The 17,857-nt window shown below is 41.7% G+C and overlaps 1 protein-coding gene across 5 annotated transcripts in view; it reads right to left on the bottom strand.

The window, feature by feature from the left end:
* Positions 1 to 17,857, bottom strand: part of nedd4l (NEDD4 like E3 ubiquitin protein ligase) — a 640,458-nt gene that overhangs the window by 46,421 nt on the left and 576,180 nt on the right. For all 5 annotated transcript variants that reach the window (XM_068031021.1, XM_068031043.1, XM_068031026.1 and 2 more), the window contains exons 20-23: positions 14,434 to 14,499; positions 8,407 to 8,636; positions 5,226 to 5,347; positions 1,875 to 1,945 (exon numbers count right to left, since the gene is read on the bottom strand). In XM_068031021.1, the coding sequence (XP_067887122.1) occupies positions 1,875 to 1,945; positions 5,226 to 5,347; positions 8,407 to 8,636; positions 14,434 to 14,499 (489 nt within the window). The remainder of the gene's footprint in view (positions 1 to 1,874; positions 1,946 to 5,225; positions 5,348 to 8,406; positions 8,637 to 14,433; positions 14,500 to 17,857) is intronic.

Raw genomic sequence — 17,857 nt, 5'->3', positions numbered from 1 at the left:
ACTTTGGCAGGAAGAATAGAAAAGCAACATGTTATTTAAATTGAGAGAGTTTGCAGAACTTGGTGATACAGAGATCTGTGTGCCCTGGTACATGAATCACAAAAAATTGGTATGCAGGTACAGCAAGTGATTAGGAAGGCAAATGGAATGTTGGCATTTATTGCAAGGGGAATGGAATATAAAAGTAGGGATGTTTTACTGCAGTTGTACAGGGTATTGCTGAGACCACATCTGGAGTACAGTGTACAATTTTGGCCTCCTTATTTGAAAAAGGATATAATTGCGTTAGAGGCAGTTCAGAGAAGGTTCACTTAACCCCTTCATTCCAGAAATAAATTATCTGAAGAAAGGTTGAACAGGTTGGGCCTATACCTGTTGGAGTTTAGAAGAATGAGAGGTGACCTTATTGAAACAGACAGGATCCTGAGGGGACTTGATAGAGTGGATACCAGGAAGATGTTTCCTCTTGTGGGGGAGACTAGAACTAGGGACCACAGCTGAAGAATAGGAGGTCTCCCTTTTAAGATGGAGATGAGGAGAATTTTCTTTTCTCTCAGAGGTTCATTAGTCTGTGGAATTCTCTTTCCCAGAAAGCAGTGGAGGCTGGGTCATCAAATTTATTCAAGGCTGAGTTAGATAGATTTTTTGATAGACAAAGGAGTGAAGGGTTATGGGGAGCAGACAGGAAAACGGAGTTGAGACCACAACCAGATCAGCCACAATCTTATCAAATGACGGAGCTGGCTTGAAGGGCCAAATGGCCTACTCCTGCTACTAAGTCCTATGTTCCTATGTCCCTATATGTTCCAGTCTCAAGTACAACAATATTTAAGAAAGTAAACACACAAGATAAACACAAGGTTCAGTGAACAGCATAATCTTCAGTAATAGATGCATGTAAAGCAAAATTAGAAATAATGCAGTAAGTAAAAGTATTACAAGAAATGGACCACTAACAGATTCCAAATGATCTGAAAGAGTCTGTGCATTGATTTACTACAAAACAAACAAGAAAAAGGTGAATAGGAAATAAATGTCTGAATTTGTACAAGTAAAATAGTATCGTTATTTTCAATAACATGTCACACGTTACTGATGTTTCATTCCCGTTCTGTATAAAATATGTAAAATTCTTCTCTCTTCCTCAGATGCCCTGCTCAGTTGCTCAACAAAATGTTATGATGGTAGCAGTTAGGCAGAAAAATGACACATAACACAACTGAAAAAATGTTGTTCTCAAAATAAAAGAACAACCAGGACATGCAGAATGATCATACGTGGTTCATAAACTACTAGTGCTTAGCTGATGTGATAGAATGCCAATCAAAACCAGTTTAGTTTACAGCATCTGCTTTAACATTCTTAACTACCAAGTGCCCTCTCTGATGTTTTGTACATATAGCAGCTGAGAGAATAGTTTGTTCTTGTTGTCAGATCTAGTTCAATACTGTTAAGTATTGTCATCAAAACTTTCAGAAATATTACTTGAAAAAGATAAAATATTCCAACAAGTGGCTTCAGTCCTAAAAACTGCAACTCTTTCATTGTCTTGCTCCACTCAAGCTGTACATCAAAGTTTGTGTAAAATCAAATATATTAGCACACTTTATAATGTGTTGCTACTATAGGCAATGTAGTGGCACAACACATTGCAGGATATCCATGCACCATGTGGGGAAAATGAGCAGCGATCATGTGTGACCTCGAGAGAGAGAAAGGAAAGTCAGAGGTAATGTCACCCCAATACATAAACACACACTGAATTTCCAACCAATTTCAGAGTGAAATTGGGGCTTGTAAATGAGACAGTGACTGGTTTCTTATGATTGTCCAATGGATGATGTGCAGTAACTGTAAGTTTCTTTTGTACTCACCACTGATTCCATATCTTTCAGTGTGATGGATTTTCCTAACATCATCTTGTAAAATGGTCTGATAAAGAAGCCTGAAATAAAAGCAAAATAATTGAACTGGATATAAACTCAAAAGTCATTGGACAATGATATTAGTCATATAACACCAAAAGGAATTACTGCCTGGAGCAAAACCTGCAAATGTTCAAGGCTGTGATTTTCGCTGGCACTGAAAATGACATTCATATTCACCCATCAGGCTTTATGTCTGGCAGAAACTTGGAAAAGTGCTACTTTTACTCCAATCTGCAGGTAATGGTCTAACTTGTTGAAACAGTGGGCTGGATTTTGTTGAGCTCCGATGTCAGGCTCCGTGGCTCGGGGGGGGAGGGAGGGGTGGTGCCGGAAGATCGCAGCAATAGCAAGCTGCCGTGGAGCCTGACGCTGGGATTGCCAGGCTCGATCTTCCCGGTGGCGGCGAGGCTTCGTGGTTACCTGCACCCCTGCCACTCAGTGATGGGACCGAACTTTAAATATTTAAATAAGATGTTTCATGAATTTAAATCCAATTCCCCGCAATCTTACCGTCGGATCCGGATCTTTCACTTCACTTTCCCGTCCAGGGAAAGCTGGTACCACCGAGGTGGAGGGTGGGGTGGGGCGGAAATCAGAGCATTTTTAGTGTAGTAGTGGGGGGGGGGGGGGGGGGTGGGGGCGGGCAGACAGGACCAACAATGCATTTTTAGTGTAAGGGATGAGAAAAGGGCTGACCTCTGCACTTTGAGCAGCTGTGGGGTTGGGAAAGAGGGGTCAACTCTGCACTTTGTGCAGTTGTGGGGAGAAGGGGTCAACTCTGCAATATCAGTGTATGGGGGTGGGGGGTAGGGGGCGGCGGGAGGGGAGACGGGCCAAACATTTATTTTTACTGCAGTGGGAGGCGGTGGGCAACCCTGCAGTCTCTGAGCAGGGCTGTGAGTCCTTTAAAAATGGTGCCACTCAGAGACAGCTGATGCAGCTCAAGGCATCACCGAGGCTGCCCCCACCACGGGATTGGGTTGGGGAGGGAGTAGCTGCATATTTAAATTAGCTGCCGTGCTCAACATTGCAGTGGCAAGGTCACCATTCCCGGCTGTGGGAAAACAAAATCCAGCCCAGTGTGTTTGGAATACATTTTCTTGTGGCCTCAAGTCAAGAAAGCTTACACCAAATATCCTTTAAATGATTACTTATGTGTTCACAATATATCAGAATTCTTTTATTATTTTATGAAGGTTTGTAAATAAAACATGAAATTGTTAAAGACAGCTTATCAAATATTATTATAACCTGGTTGGACACAGATACCCTGTTAACCTGCCCGCTTTCATTGATACCTGCTTGTTATTACTCTTTTATTTCATGCCTTCCTTCACAATTTAACACACGATCTAACAATAAACCAATATCAAGCCTAATATATACAATGGATAAAATTGAAGCACGAGTTAAAAACAAGCCACCTCATGCAAAAAGAAAATATGAAAACTCACAACGTTAACATCACAATTGCACCCAATGGTGGACAAGTAGGGTGGAGGGATGTTGTCAGAATGAATTCCAGTGGGGGACAAAATACAAAATATCAAGATTGCAATGAATGAATAAAAGGACAATTGATTAAAGTGAAGAGGGTTCTCCAGCAAGTTATCAAATAAAACATGCAGATCATATGCAGCAAAATACGATTGAAGAGAAAGTTATATGCAGACTGTCCTTTGCTGATTGCTCCCCCACAAACAGCCACATGTCATTGCAACTGATACTGAATGGATGGGAAGATGTTCAGGGCTTGGATTTAATGGCTGTAAAACCACGAGTGGATACCATCAACAGGCGAGTCGATATTCCAGAGTTGCTGCATCTTTATAATTGCAATAAAATTCATCAGGTTTTCTTTTGTTAGATGAACAATTTCTTCTCCATTGACTGATTTGCATTTGTTCCAGATAGAAGTGACTAATGACTAAATTAGTCATTACAGTTTCCTATTGTTTTAAAAATGCATTTGTTTTCTATATATGCATGATGCAAGAATATCTGAACCATTCATTTCAAGATGGACAACTTAATTCAGCTGTTCTGCAGCTAAATCCCTCCCTTGCTTGTAATTTTAATGTTTCTATTTAAAGATGCACTGGTCATTATTGAGGGCTTTTTCAAGCAGACTCAGCAACTGGAATAATCTGCTTTTTAGGGACACCACGTTAGCCACAAGAAAAAGTACTTGCTGCAGCAAAAGTAACACCTAATGCAAGATGAGCTTTAAGACCATAAAAAATAGGAGGAGGAGTAAACAATTCAAGCCTGCTCTGCATTCAATAAGATCATGGCTGATTTTTGACCGAAGCTACATTTCCCGCACTATCCCCATATCCCCTGATTTCCTTTGCGTTCAAAAGTCTCTCAATTTACGTCTTCAATGCATTCAACGACTGAGCATCCACAGCTTTCTGGGGTAGAGAATTTCAAAGATTCACTGACCCTTTGAGTGAAGAAATTTCCCCTCATTACAAAAAGGTCAACCCTTTATTCTGAGGCTGTGACCCCAAGTTCTGGACTCTTCAGCCAGGATAAAATATCTGTCCAGCATCTAACCTGTCAAGACCCTTAAAAATTTTATATGCTTCAACCTCGTTCTTCTAAACTCTAATGAATATAGGCCGAGTCTCCTCAATCTTAGGACAATCCCCTCATCCGAGGAATAAGTCTAGTGAACCATTGCTGTACTACCTTTAAGGCAAGTATATCATTCCTCAAGTAAGGAGACCAAAACTGTACATAGTACTCCAGGTGTGGTCCCACCAAGTAGGACTTCTTAACTCTTATACTCCAATCCCTCTGTAATAAAGCTGATAGATACAGTTAAAGTAATTTAGTGCTAAATTTCTTACATATTAAGTTTTCGTTGAAATACATATGATTGGCATTGTGAAAGACATAACACACACATATCTACAATTGCCATTTAAAGCTTCAACAACTTTTTGCTGGCAACAATGCTTCTTCAAATCTCTTGTTTCAAACAAACAAAATGGAATTAGTTTGTCCAACGCATAAAAGACTCAGTGTTTTAACTTTGAAAACAAACTGAGTAATGGATGAAGAGGAATAACTCATGTCACGAACTGGAGATAAAATGGATTCTTTTCCACTACCAAATTCTGCTAGGTTTAGAGCACTGGCCACCTGGTTTTATGAATCATTGCCCTTTTGTGATTCATACCTACATTTCTTTCAATGTCTAAGCTAGTCAAATTACGTAGTAATTTAGCTGTTCATGTTAACATATGTTCATTTGTAAGCAATGCTCCATAAACAAAACATCTAACTTACCATCTAGTAACTTCCCATGATGCACTGCCATTCCAGCCACACGTCCAATGAATTTGAAGTAAGAAAGATGATCTTCATTACACAAACCAGAATTTGGGTTGATCTGAAGTGTGTAATTATCCCTGTTTGAAAAGTATTTTAAAAAGCTGAAATTTTAATTACTGAAGAAAATACTTCAGAACTAGAGAGAGAGGGTTATTTGGACAAATGGAAGATCAAACCCTTGAGACATTGCGTGTTTAGGTGCATCAGTTTCAGGCAGGTCTCAAATGATTTGAATTTCAGACCAGCAAGCATCACTTCAGTCTCGTTAAGACACAGAATAATTTATGTTTAAATATCAATATATATATTCATGTATACAGACTGGAAGAAATAAAAACATAGTGTCCATTTACAGATCAAGAGAAATTCAAATGAAATAAAATCAGAAGTGATTAGATTTAGTTAATTAATGGTATCATTGGTAACATTAAATATTCAGTTAGCAAAAATAGTTGTTATGAAAGAGAAAATTAAGCCTCAACATGTCATATAAAATTCTTAGAAAGCTTAACAGGATGGATGTTGAGAGGTTATTTCCCCTGGCTGGAGAGATTATAACTAGGGGTCACAGGCACAGAATAAGGGGTTGATTGTTTTTGCATCTGAGATGAGGAGGAATTTCTTCACTTAGAGGGTTGTGAATCTTTGGAATTCTCTACCCCAGAGCGCTGTGGATGCTCAAGTTGTCGCGTATATTCAAGACTAGGATCAACAGATTTTTGGGCACTAAGGGAAGCAAAAGATATGGGAATGTGGTGGGAAAGTGGAACTGATGTAAAATTTCAGCCAGGATCTTACTAAATGTGGAGCGGGCTGGAGGGGCAGTGGAGCGGGCTGGAGGGGCAGTGGAGCGGGCTGGAGGGGCAGTGGAGCCCACCTGCTCCTATTCCTTATGTCCTTACGTCATCAGGTTGCCTCAATTGATTACTTTTCAATTGCATTCACTCATTATTTTTGGTAGTCAACCAGCACACAGCAAGTGACCACAAACAGCAAACAAACAACTGGGCAATGTGGGATTTTTAGGTGGGGTTGACTGAGAGAACAATATTGGCCAAGACATCGCAAGATCTCACTACTTTTGTTCAAATAGTGTCCGAGAACTTTGATGTCCATCTGAGAAAGCAGCCTGTGCCTTGGTTTAATCAAAAAATTGTCATTTTTACTAACGCAGTAGACTCTTAAGACTGTACTGGAGTATCATTCTGGATTATATGAATAATACTATAATGGGGTTTGTAATCTGAAACTTCTGACTGAAAAATAATAGTGCCATAAATGGAAGCAAGTTGACAGTCAAGTTCACGGAGCCCCCTAAGCCTGTATGAATGCAATTGTGACATTTTTCTAGAATTTAGAACATTACAGCACAGTACAGGCCCTTCGGCCCTCGATGTTGCGCCGACCTGTGAAACCATCTGACCTACACTATTCCATTTTCATCCATATATCTATCCAATGACCACTTAAATGCCCTTAAAGTTGGCGAGTCTACTACTGTTGCAGGCAGGGCGTTCCACGCCCCTACTACTCTCTGAGTAAAGAAACTACCTCTAACATCTGTCCTATATCTATCACCCCTCAACTTAAAGCTATGTCTCCTCGTGTTTGCCATCACCATCCGAGGAAAAAGACTCTCACTATCCACCCTGTCCAACCCTCTGATTATCTTATATGTCTCTATTAAGTCACCTCTCCTCCTCCTTCTCTCCAACGAAAACAACCTCAAGTCCCTCAGCCTTTCCTCGTAAGACCTTCCCTCCATACCAGGCAACATCCTAGTAAATCTCCTCTGCACCCTTTCCATAGCTTCCACATCCTTCCTATAATGCGGTGACCAGAGCTGCACGCAATACTCCAGGTGCGGTCTCACCAGAGTTTTGTACAGCTGCAGCATGACCTCGTGGCTCCGAAACTCGATCCCCCTACTAATAAAAGCTAACACACCATATGCCTTCTTAACAGCCCTATTAACCTGGGTAGCAACTTTCAGGGATTTATGTACCTGGACACCAAGATCTCTCTGTTCATCTACACTACCAAGAATCTTCCCATTAGCCCAGTACGCTGCATTCCTGTTACTCCTTCCGAAGTGAATCACCTCACACTTTTCCGCATTAAACTCCATTTGCCATCTCTCAGCCCAGCTCTGCAGCCTATCTATGTCCCTCTGTACCCTACAACATCCTTCGGCATTATCCACAACTCCACCGACCTTAGTGTCATCCGCAAATTTACTAACCCACCCTTCTACACCCTCTTCCAGGTCATTTATAAAAATGACAAACAGCAGTGGCCCCAAAACAGATCCTTGCGGTACACCACTAGTAACTAAACTCCAGGATGAACATTTGCCATCAACCACCACCCTCTGTCTTCTTTCAGCTAGCCAATTTCTGATCCAAAGCTCTAAATCACCTTCAACCCCATACTTCCATATTTTCTGCAAAAGCCTACCGTGGGGAACCTTATCAAACGCTTTACTGAAATCCATATTTATTCAATTGAATGTTTTTTTCTGTTACTGTTCAACATCTCTCTGTTTTATGAAATTCTGAGCAGGAAAAAAGAAACTTCATACATTGACGCAGGAATGATTCAAGCAAGTTTGGGCATTTAACTGAATTATACAAGCAGATACTTAATCCCTTGAGTATATTAGATCAACAGGTCATCTATTTTGAGGTGTTTATGATGATATAATCGGATAGATGTAGATAAACAAACTCCTCTACTGCAGGAGTCCAAAACAGGGAGGCATCACCTCAAAATTAGAGATAGGTCACTTGGGGGTGATGTCAGGAGGCACTTCTTCACACAAGAGGTAGTAGAAATCTATAATTATTACTCCCAAAAAGCCATCGTGACTATGGACAATTGAAAATGTCAAAACTGAGATTGATAGATGTTTGTTCGGCAAGTGTATTCAGGGTTATGGAAAAGGTGTGCTGATGGAATTAAGATACAGATTATCCTTGATTTAAATGAATGATGGAACAGGCTTGAGGGACTGAATGGCTGACTGTTTCTATTTGCCTACATGAAATCCAAGGTGTCTGTTAATTATAGAAATATTGTTACAATATGTATAAGTAGTAGGACACATTAATGTAGACAAGAGATATTGCATACTTACGTGGCTGAATATTCAAAAAGCCCGTAGTAAGGATTGAACATTTCTTTAGACAAAAGGAAGAACCACTCTCTTGCTACGCCTCCATAATCAAGTCCTTTCTCCGTCTCAAATTCTATCCAAAGTCTAGCCTTTAGCACATCTGGTCGTTTTAAGGACATAATTCGTCTGTAAGACTCCTCTAGAATGTTGCCTCTATGCAGTTTCATTTCAAATCTATTGGGTATGTCAGCCTGGAGCAAATATAGAACCAGAAAATGATTAATGCAACTCAGTTCCCCAAAACCTACATTTCATTGTCATTTGGAAAAAAGATCTACAAAAATTATAAAATCTAAAAATTAAAAAAATCTACATAACATTGCTGCACAAATAAATCACAGAAACAGCAACTGATGTGATGTATGGAAAAGCACCCGTGATATAATCAGATATAGTCCATCCCAATTTCATTTAAAAGTTTCAGCCAACCAAAATCAACAGGCAGGGAGACCCTTCACAAAGCATATCCACCAACTACATCATGTCATAACATGGCCAGGTCTAGCTAGTGTTCATTTGTGCTTTATTTTTAAAGTGTTTTTGGTGATTTTCTTTTCATCAAGTTAAGGGATCACTGAGGAATGGAACTTCCAACTTTGAGCACTTACGGTTAGTATCAAGCACAGCAAATAAAGTCACAATTACACAGGCTTTGCCCCAATAACACCCCTCAAGTGCACTCTTGAAAGAATACAATCTGGTGGCATATTTTCACATATATCAACTAATCTTATGCTCCCCCTCCTGCCAAATGAGACTGCCAATTTTTGATTAGTTTTGTGTTGTGGGCCTACATCCACTGGAATGCTTGTGGAGCCTACCAAATCTATGTTCATATAGAAGCTTTGCAAGAGAGATATAGAGTGAGGGATAAACAAACAAGCATTAGAATTGGAGGCTGGGTCATTAAAGTCTCAGCTTCCTGATAACTGCTCACATACAAATTCAAATAATCCAATTATTGTGCCCTTATGACAGACTATAGCAACTTTATCAAACTCCAGAAAGCATCAAACGTTTATACAATCAGAGCAACAGCCAGTAGAAATCAATCAGTAACTAACCTGAAAGTAGCTGATGACCTGTTTAAATAGTGTTGGTGGTGAGGTTTTGGGGGTAGGGGGGTCCTTTCTGGCACTAAATGCATGTTCAGCTGCGCATGATTAAGACAGGGCATTAGCTACAGGGCAGGTGATAGCATAGTGGTAATGTCACTGGACTAGTAACCAGAGGCCTAGGCTAATGCTCTGGGGACATGGGTTCGATGGCAGATTGTGAAATTTGAATTCAATTAATAAAAATCTGGAAGTAAAAAGCTAGTCTAATGGTGACCATAAAACCATTGTCGATTGTTGAAAAAACCCATCTGGTTCATTAGTGTCCTTCAGGGAAGGAAATCTGCCGTCCTCACTTGGTCTGGCCTAAGTGGGACTCCAGACCCACAGCAATGTGGTGACTCTTAAATGCCCTCTAAAATGGCCGAGCAAGCCAGTCAGCTGTTTCAAACTGCTACAAAGTCTAATAAAAGGAAGGAAACTGGACAGACCACCCGGCACTGGAAACAACAATATATCCAGCACTGGCAACGACAATGCCAAACCCAGCCCTGTCGACTGGGCAAAGTCCTCCTTACTACCATCTGGGACTTGTGCTTGTGCCAAAATTGGGACAGCTGTCCCACAGACTAGTCAAGCAACAGCCTGACATAGTTATACTCACGGAATCATAGCTTACAGACAATGTAGCATAATCAGCATGCATTAGACAGAGCTAAGCGATCCCATAACCAACGCATCAGACCTGAGTTCTGCAGTCCTATCACATCCAGTCATGAATGGTGGTGGGCAATTAAACAACTAACAAGAGGAGGAGGCTCCACAAATATCCGCACCCTCAACAATGAGGGAGCCCAGCACATCAGTGCAAAAGACATGGCTGAAGCATTTGCACCCATCTTCAGCCAGAAGTGCCGAGTTGATGATCCATCTCGGCCTCCTCCTGAGGTACCCGGCATCACAGATGCCAGTCTTCAGCCAATCTGATTCACTCCATGTGATATCAAAAAACGGTTAATGGCACTGGATACTGCAAAGGATATGGGCCCTGACAGCATTCTAACAATGGCACTGAAGACTTGTGCGCCAGAACTAGCTGTGCCCCTAGCCAAGCTGTTCCAGTACAGCTACAACACTGGCATCTACCCAGCAATGGGGAAAATTGCCCAAGTATGTCCTGTACACAAAAAAAAGGACAAATTCCACCCTACTCTCGATCATGAGCAATGTGATGGAAGGGGTTGTCGACAGTGCTTTCAGGCAGCACTTGCTCAGCAACAACCTGCTCAGTGACGCTCAGGCCACTCTGCTCCTGACCCCATTACAGCCTTTGTCCAAATATGGACAAAAAAGCTGAACTCCAGACGTGAGGTGAGTGACTGCCCTCGATATCAAGACAACATTAGACCGAGTATGGCATCAAGGAGCCTGTGCCAAACTGAAGTCAATGGGAATCAGGGGGAACACTCTCCGCTGGCTGGAGTCATACCTAGCACAAAGGAGGATGGTTATGGTTGTTGGAGGTCAATCATCTCAGTCCCAGGACATCATTGCAGGAGTTCCTCAGGGTAGTGTCCTTGGCCCAACCATCTTCAGCTGCTTCATCAATGACCTTCCCTCCATCATAAGGCCTGAAGTGGGGATGTTCGCTGATGATTGCATAATGTTAAGTATCATTTTGAAACTCCTCGGATACTGAAGCAACCCGTGCCCAGATACAGCAAAACCTGGACAACATCGAGGCTTGGGCTGATAAGTGGCAAGTAACATTCGCCTCACACAAGTGACAGTCAATGACCATCTGAAACAATCTCATCAATTCATCTCTTTCCATGATGACTTGATCAACTAATGACTATTCTCAGTGGTGGGGAGGTCACATTGGGGTTAAGGTGGAAATGTTTAGAAATGAGTCTTTGGCAGACTTAATAATTGGATACTGAGCTAACTCCAAGAAACCAGGCTACTGAGCTATTCCAGGGGGTGTTTGATAATTGACCAGCCAGCCTGTCTATTAACGGCACCTTGAAGGGTAGACCTGTCACTGGCGGCTGGGACATTTGCCATTTGGTTCCTGCATGCTAGTGCTATAATGGGTCCTAACAGGACAAACAATGAACACATATTAGTCCTTTCTTCTGCTAATCTGTGTTTTGTTTTTTTAAAACACAGCTTGACTCCAATCACACTGAGGGTCCCCAAGGTTTGTGCCTTGGCAAACAGAAGCTCATGTGGAGAATTCAATAGTTCAGTACAGAGTCTCTTAATCTTCATGATGGGTTTCGGTGCATGTCAAAAAACGTGTTGACCTAAATTAGTCATGACCCGATACAAATGTAGAACAGGTTTGGGATCTTTTTGCCATTTTTTCTCCCTTGCCAATTTCCTCGCTTGAAAATGTTGACTCTTTGCTGGGGGATGGTTCCATGGGTGCCAGTCATCTTCATTTTCTTGTCCAAGTGGTCATTCTTGTGTGAGAAACTGTTGAAATATATAGGGCTAGATTTAACGCTCCCAGCAGCGGGCAGAAAGAAATGGCAGCCCAAGATAATATGCTGGTGGGGTGACTCCCCACCCCACAAATAGTGGTGGGGGCAGCCTCTGCGACGCCGGCAATGGCATCAGCTGCCTCTCCGCAGGCACTGGCGCATTTTTAAAGGGCAGCCAAACCTGCCGCTATATTTAAATATTTAAACCCATACCCCACCAGTACACTGCAAAATCGCCCCTTTCCTCCCCCCAATAACACTTGCATATAATAGTTGCCCTCTCCTCCCCCCAAACACTTACATGGAAGATTTGACCTCCCCCGCCACCAACTGTTCAAAGTGCAAAGATCACCCCTTCCCCTCCCCTATACATGCTGATTTGTGCCCCACACCACCACCCACTACACAAAATCCATAGTACCCTCCAACCCACCTTCGTGGCGCCAGCTTTCCCTGGACGGGAAAGTGGAGGCGCGTGAGTGCTGGCTGCCGCACGGAAGATCCTGGGCAGCCGGTAAGATCGCTGTCAAGTTTATTTAAATGTATTCGTTTATTTATTTAAATATTTAACGTCGGGTCCCATTGCCCAACGGCGGGGGGGCCACCACGGAGCCTTGCCGCCACTGGGAAGATTGGGCCCGGCACTTCTGGCGTCAGGCTCAGTGGTGGGCCGCTGACGGTACGATCTTCCAGCTCCCCCCCAACCATGGATCCCGTCGTCCGGACCTCAACAAAATTCAGCCCATAGTGAGTTTTACAACTGAGATGGAACTCTTCCTTATGCAAAGTCTATGGACACATGCTTCTGGAAGCAGTCACTGGGTAGACATTGGCCATTGTAAATTGCCCCTAGTGTAGGTAGGTGGTCGGAGAATGGTGGGGATGTGGTAGGGAATATGGGATTAATGTAGGATTAGTATAAATGGGTGGTTGTTGGTCGGCACAGACTCAGTGGGCCGAAGGGCCTGTTTCAGTGCTAGATCTCTCTAATTATCAGCTTTTCTAAGAGAGAATCTAACCATCTCCCCTTGATGTTCAATGGCAATACCATCACTGAATCCCCTACTATCAAAATCCTGGGGGCTTACCATTGACCAGAAACTGAACTGGACCAGCCACATAAATACTGTGGCTACAATAGCAGGTCAGAGGTTGAGAATTCTGCGGTGAATAACTCACCTCCTGACTTCCCAATGCCTGTCCACCATCTACAAAGCATAAGTCAGGAGTGCGAAGGAATACTCTCCACTTGGCTGGATGGGTGCAACTCCAACAACACTCAAGAAGCTCGACACCATCCATGATAAAGCAGCCCGCTTGACTGGCACCTCATCCACCACTTTCAACATTCACTCCCTTCACCACTGCTGCATAGTGGCAGCAGTGTGTATCATCTATAAGATGCACTGCAGCAACTCATCAAGTCTCCTTCAACAGCACCTTCCAAACCCATGAACACTACCACCTAGAAGGACAAGGTGCGCAGATGCATGGGAACACCACCCCCTGCAAGTTTCCCTCCAAGCGACACACTACCCTGACTTAGAACTATATCACCATTTGCTATATCACCCTGTTGCTGGGTCAAAATCCTGGAACTCCCTTCCTAACAGCACAGTTGGTGTACTTATACCCCAAGGACTGCAGTGGTTCAAGGCGGCGGCTGATCACCACCTTCTCAAGGGCAATTAGGGATGGGCAATAAATGCTGGCCTCGCCAATGATGCCCACATCCCATGAATGAATAAAAGGCTCCAAAATGGCAATTCTGACATGACTCCATGATTTATCTACTCTGCATACTTCTGGCATACGCTTACTGCGTGAGCCACCAATATGGCGCTGGCACGACTTGCACCAGAGGTGTGTGCACACATTGCAGATCCCATTTTGGACCACTTGCTGCACCCAAAAAACAAGCATGACAGATCTGAATGCTGCGCTGAAAGTTTGCTGTGTTGATATTGGTGAGAACAAAGCAAAAGCATTAGGAAACAGATTAATTTTTCACAACTTATCTTGGTATATTTATACTTATAGATCTACCACAAAATATAAATAAAAGCACAGACATGTGTGCTGCTCTGGAAAAGTCAGATTTAATGAAGCTCTAATGTTTAAGACAGGAAACAGCAAAATATTGGTGTCAGCTGGTAACATTGTTAATTACACCTTTTAAATGTATTGAACTGCAGATTTATTTGAAGAAAATCCAGACAGCTCTTCAGTCGAGTTATTTAGCCATACAAGAAATTTCGCAAAATGGAGAAGTGCACAACAATTCAGCATTGGGATAGATCGGTAATTAACTTTTCTGCAAGGTGTTTCCCGTTGCTCGGTCACATTACACATGTATTTTCATTTTAGTCTTATAAACAAATTGCATGCCTTATTTTTTGCATACTGCATTGCTCAAACTATTCATTATCATGTTGCATACTTACAGGCTTCTTCAGTTTCTTCCGGAAGTAATCATACTTCTGCTTAAATTCTCTGGAATATGGCACAGCCTGCAAGAGAGCACAGATTTATTTACAAAAGTAAAACGACACTATAATTACTGGAAAGATGCATCAGCTAACATGCTGATATTCCCCATCATCTGAAAATGCCTGGGATGATGACAGTAGACTTGTTATTCGCTTATTTTTAACATACCTCACTCATTTGTGACCAAAATAAATTTACACATCTGAATAATCTGCTTACTAGATGTTATATGTTTTTTCAATCACTGCTGCCACTGGAGAGCAGTGCACCATTAGTCTACGAGACAGTTACAGTAGCTACACCTTCTCAAGACAAAATTATTGCAAAAACAGATAACGGATGAAACAGTTGTCACTTTTTTTTTTAATACTACCCACTCCTTCCTCATCAATCAAGAACGAGGAGGCATAATCTTAAAATCTAGCAAGGCCATTTAGGAAGGAAACCAGCAAGTACTTTTTCACACGAAGTGTAGTAGATATCTGGAATTCACTCCCTCAAATGGTGTTGAATGCCAATAACATTGGAACTTGCAAGACTGAGACCAATATAGAGTTCTGTTAGGTTAAGGATATTAAGGGATATGCAGCTATTCCACGTAAATGGAGTTGAGGTACAGATCCACCATGATCCAGTTGAAGGACTGAATTGCCTAGACCTAGCCCTATTAAGGTCAAAGCCTGCTTTCATTCCAAATCCTGAGTCCATCCTTGGCACAAGGTGAATTTGAAGGATCTTGACTATTATTTTGGAATCAAAAAAGATAGAAATTAGCCTAACAAACCTCCAGGCTTTTACACAAAGCTGGTGGTGTAGTGAGGGGAGATGGTAGTGTAGTGGTAATGTCACTGAACTGGCAATCCAATGAACCAGGATAATGCCGAGGACACAGGTTCAAATCTTACCATGGCAGCTGGTGGAATTTAAATTCTATTAATTAATAAAAAAATCTGGAAATGAAAGTTAGTCTCAGTAATGGTGCCATGAAATTATCAGTTGTCATAAAAACCCATCTGGTTCACTAATGGCCGTTCAGGAAGGAAATCTGCCGTTCTTACTTGGTCTGGCCTTCATGTGATTCCAGACCCACAACAATGTAGTTGACTCTTAACTGCCTCTGAAATAACCCAGCAAGCCACTCAGTTGTCAAAGGCAATTAGGGATGAGCAACAAATGCTGGCCTTGCCAGCGATGCCCACAATCCCAAGAAAGAATAAAAAAGATTATCACAACGGATAAAGGATTGGCTACTATAGTCTTGAATTTAGCAATCAACAACAAAGGAAAGGAACTTGCAGTTCACTCTGCTGCTCGGAGTTTTTGCAGGCTTTTGAGCATAAAATTGCTGTCATCAGGTGGCTGATCCAGGGTATCCTCTACAGGGGATCTGTGGCAAGTATAAGCAGGACAAGCGAAAGCATAGCTCCTCAACAAATCAGATTGAAGAATCTTCACTGAGATATACAGAGTCTAAACCAGGAAGTATAAATTAGATCTAAAGCATACACAAAAAGTGAAATATCGATTGGAGAATAAAGGTGGGATTAAGGGAGAGATAAAAGAGTCAGACAGAAAAGTTAAAAAAAAAATTGAAAAAACCCCGATACGAATTAAATTCTAAAGGAATGAGACATGTTCGCCTCACCCTTATTCTAAATGCAAAATCCAGGCTTGAATAACTAGACAGAACTTTAAAAAAAAACCGAACAACTCACATCAGATTATCAAATAATTTTAATATTTGTATTACATCCTCCTTCAAGCTAATTTTCTCCAGGGAAGCTCTATTTAGTTGCTTGAGCTTTCCTTCCTAACTTTCTAATGCATCGCTATCCTTTCAGGGAGGCAATCAACCACCCATGACAGAATTGGCCTGATTAATGATCTGTACAATGTAACCTGACTTATAATGCAAGAGCATCCAGATGCATAGCTTATTTGTAGCCAATGTGCTGGAACTGGGAATTCATTCGATCTCTTGTTAAAATAGTTTTTTAAAAAATAATGCAAAATTGTCTGGGGATAGGGTGGGATGGCAGGGCTGCAGAAGAGGAGGAGAGATGAATGCACACTTTTTGAAATAGAAACCAGAAATGCTATTTCTGGTAAGATTTCCTTTGTCTCACCTGAAAATAATCAATCTCTTCCTACTTGTTAGCTGTCCACATAGATCTATGTCATCAACAAATGTATTACTGTATTACAGACACTCTGAACAGCAGGATTCCTATGGAACATTATTTGGCTACTTTTTCCACAGTCAGCGAATTTTTCACTAACACCATCCTCTGTCCCTGTTAATAAGCTAACTTTCAATCCACCTTTACAATTGATTGTCTAAACTCCACCACCTGCTTCCTGCCCCAGACTCATGTCACTCCTGGCTTTGCCAATCCTTCATTGGCTGACCATGCTATGAAAATTAACTCAAAAATCCTCATGGTCTCCATTCTTCCCTCATCCACAAACATGCATCTTTCTCCTCTTCCAACTTTGGCCTGCTGTGCATTCAATTTCCCTCCATTTTGCCATTGGAAGCACATCTGGGACCTACACTCTCCGTAAAGCCCTAATCTTCCAAACTCTCTCCTGACCTTTAAAAAAAAATCAGCAAAGCCAACCTTTGATTTAGCTTGATTCACTTTGTCTAATTATTATTCTACTATTGTACTGCTATTCATTTCTGTTTCTTGTCAAACACCTTTGGATACTTACTACATCAAAGGTGCAATTTTATGCAAATTGCTTCTGGAAAAAGAGAAAATGGAGACATATTTGGAAAATGGTTTTGAACAGCATAACAGGGCATTGCCCTATTGAAAAAAATTACTGTGCATTTTTTGATATTCGTGGGGATTACTACTACTCTGGAGCAATTCTACTGTGTTGGTTACTGCAAAACAAACTCCACACAGTTTGGTGTAAATAGTTTATCTAATGGAACAAAAGGCTCTACAAAATAGACGGCATGTGGACCTCAATGCTAAAGTTTGACGTGCAACAAAGATTTGAACTGGCATTTAAATTCTTAGGCATCTGCAGGGGTGAGGAAGGTGAGAAGAGGGGAATAAAATGTGCTTCCTCCACCATTCAAGTGTGTATCAACTGTGATTCATGGCATCCTGAACTATTTATTCAGCTCCTGATTACAGATCATAAGAACTAGGAGCAGGAGTAGGCCGTCCGGCCCCTCGAGCCAGCTCCGCCATTCAATAAGATCATGGCTGATCTTTTCGTGGACTCAGATCCACTTACCCGCGCTCCCACCGTATCCCTTAAGATAGAATAATTGGCAGAAAATATTAGTGGGACAGGGTGGGGATGAAGTGTAGGAGGGATTTGAGAATGGAGAGTGATGAGCTGAAAATATAGGGAGGA

Source organism: Heterodontus francisci, chromosome 1 (assembly GCF_036365525.1).
Source record: "Heterodontus francisci isolate sHetFra1 chromosome 1, sHetFra1.hap1, whole genome shotgun sequence".
NCBI classification, from domain to species: domain Eukaryota; kingdom Metazoa; phylum Chordata; class Chondrichthyes; order Heterodontiformes; family Heterodontidae; genus Heterodontus; species Heterodontus francisci.
The sequence above is the reverse complement of the archived record's forward strand: the minus strand, read 5'-3'. Positions and strand labels throughout refer to the sequence as shown.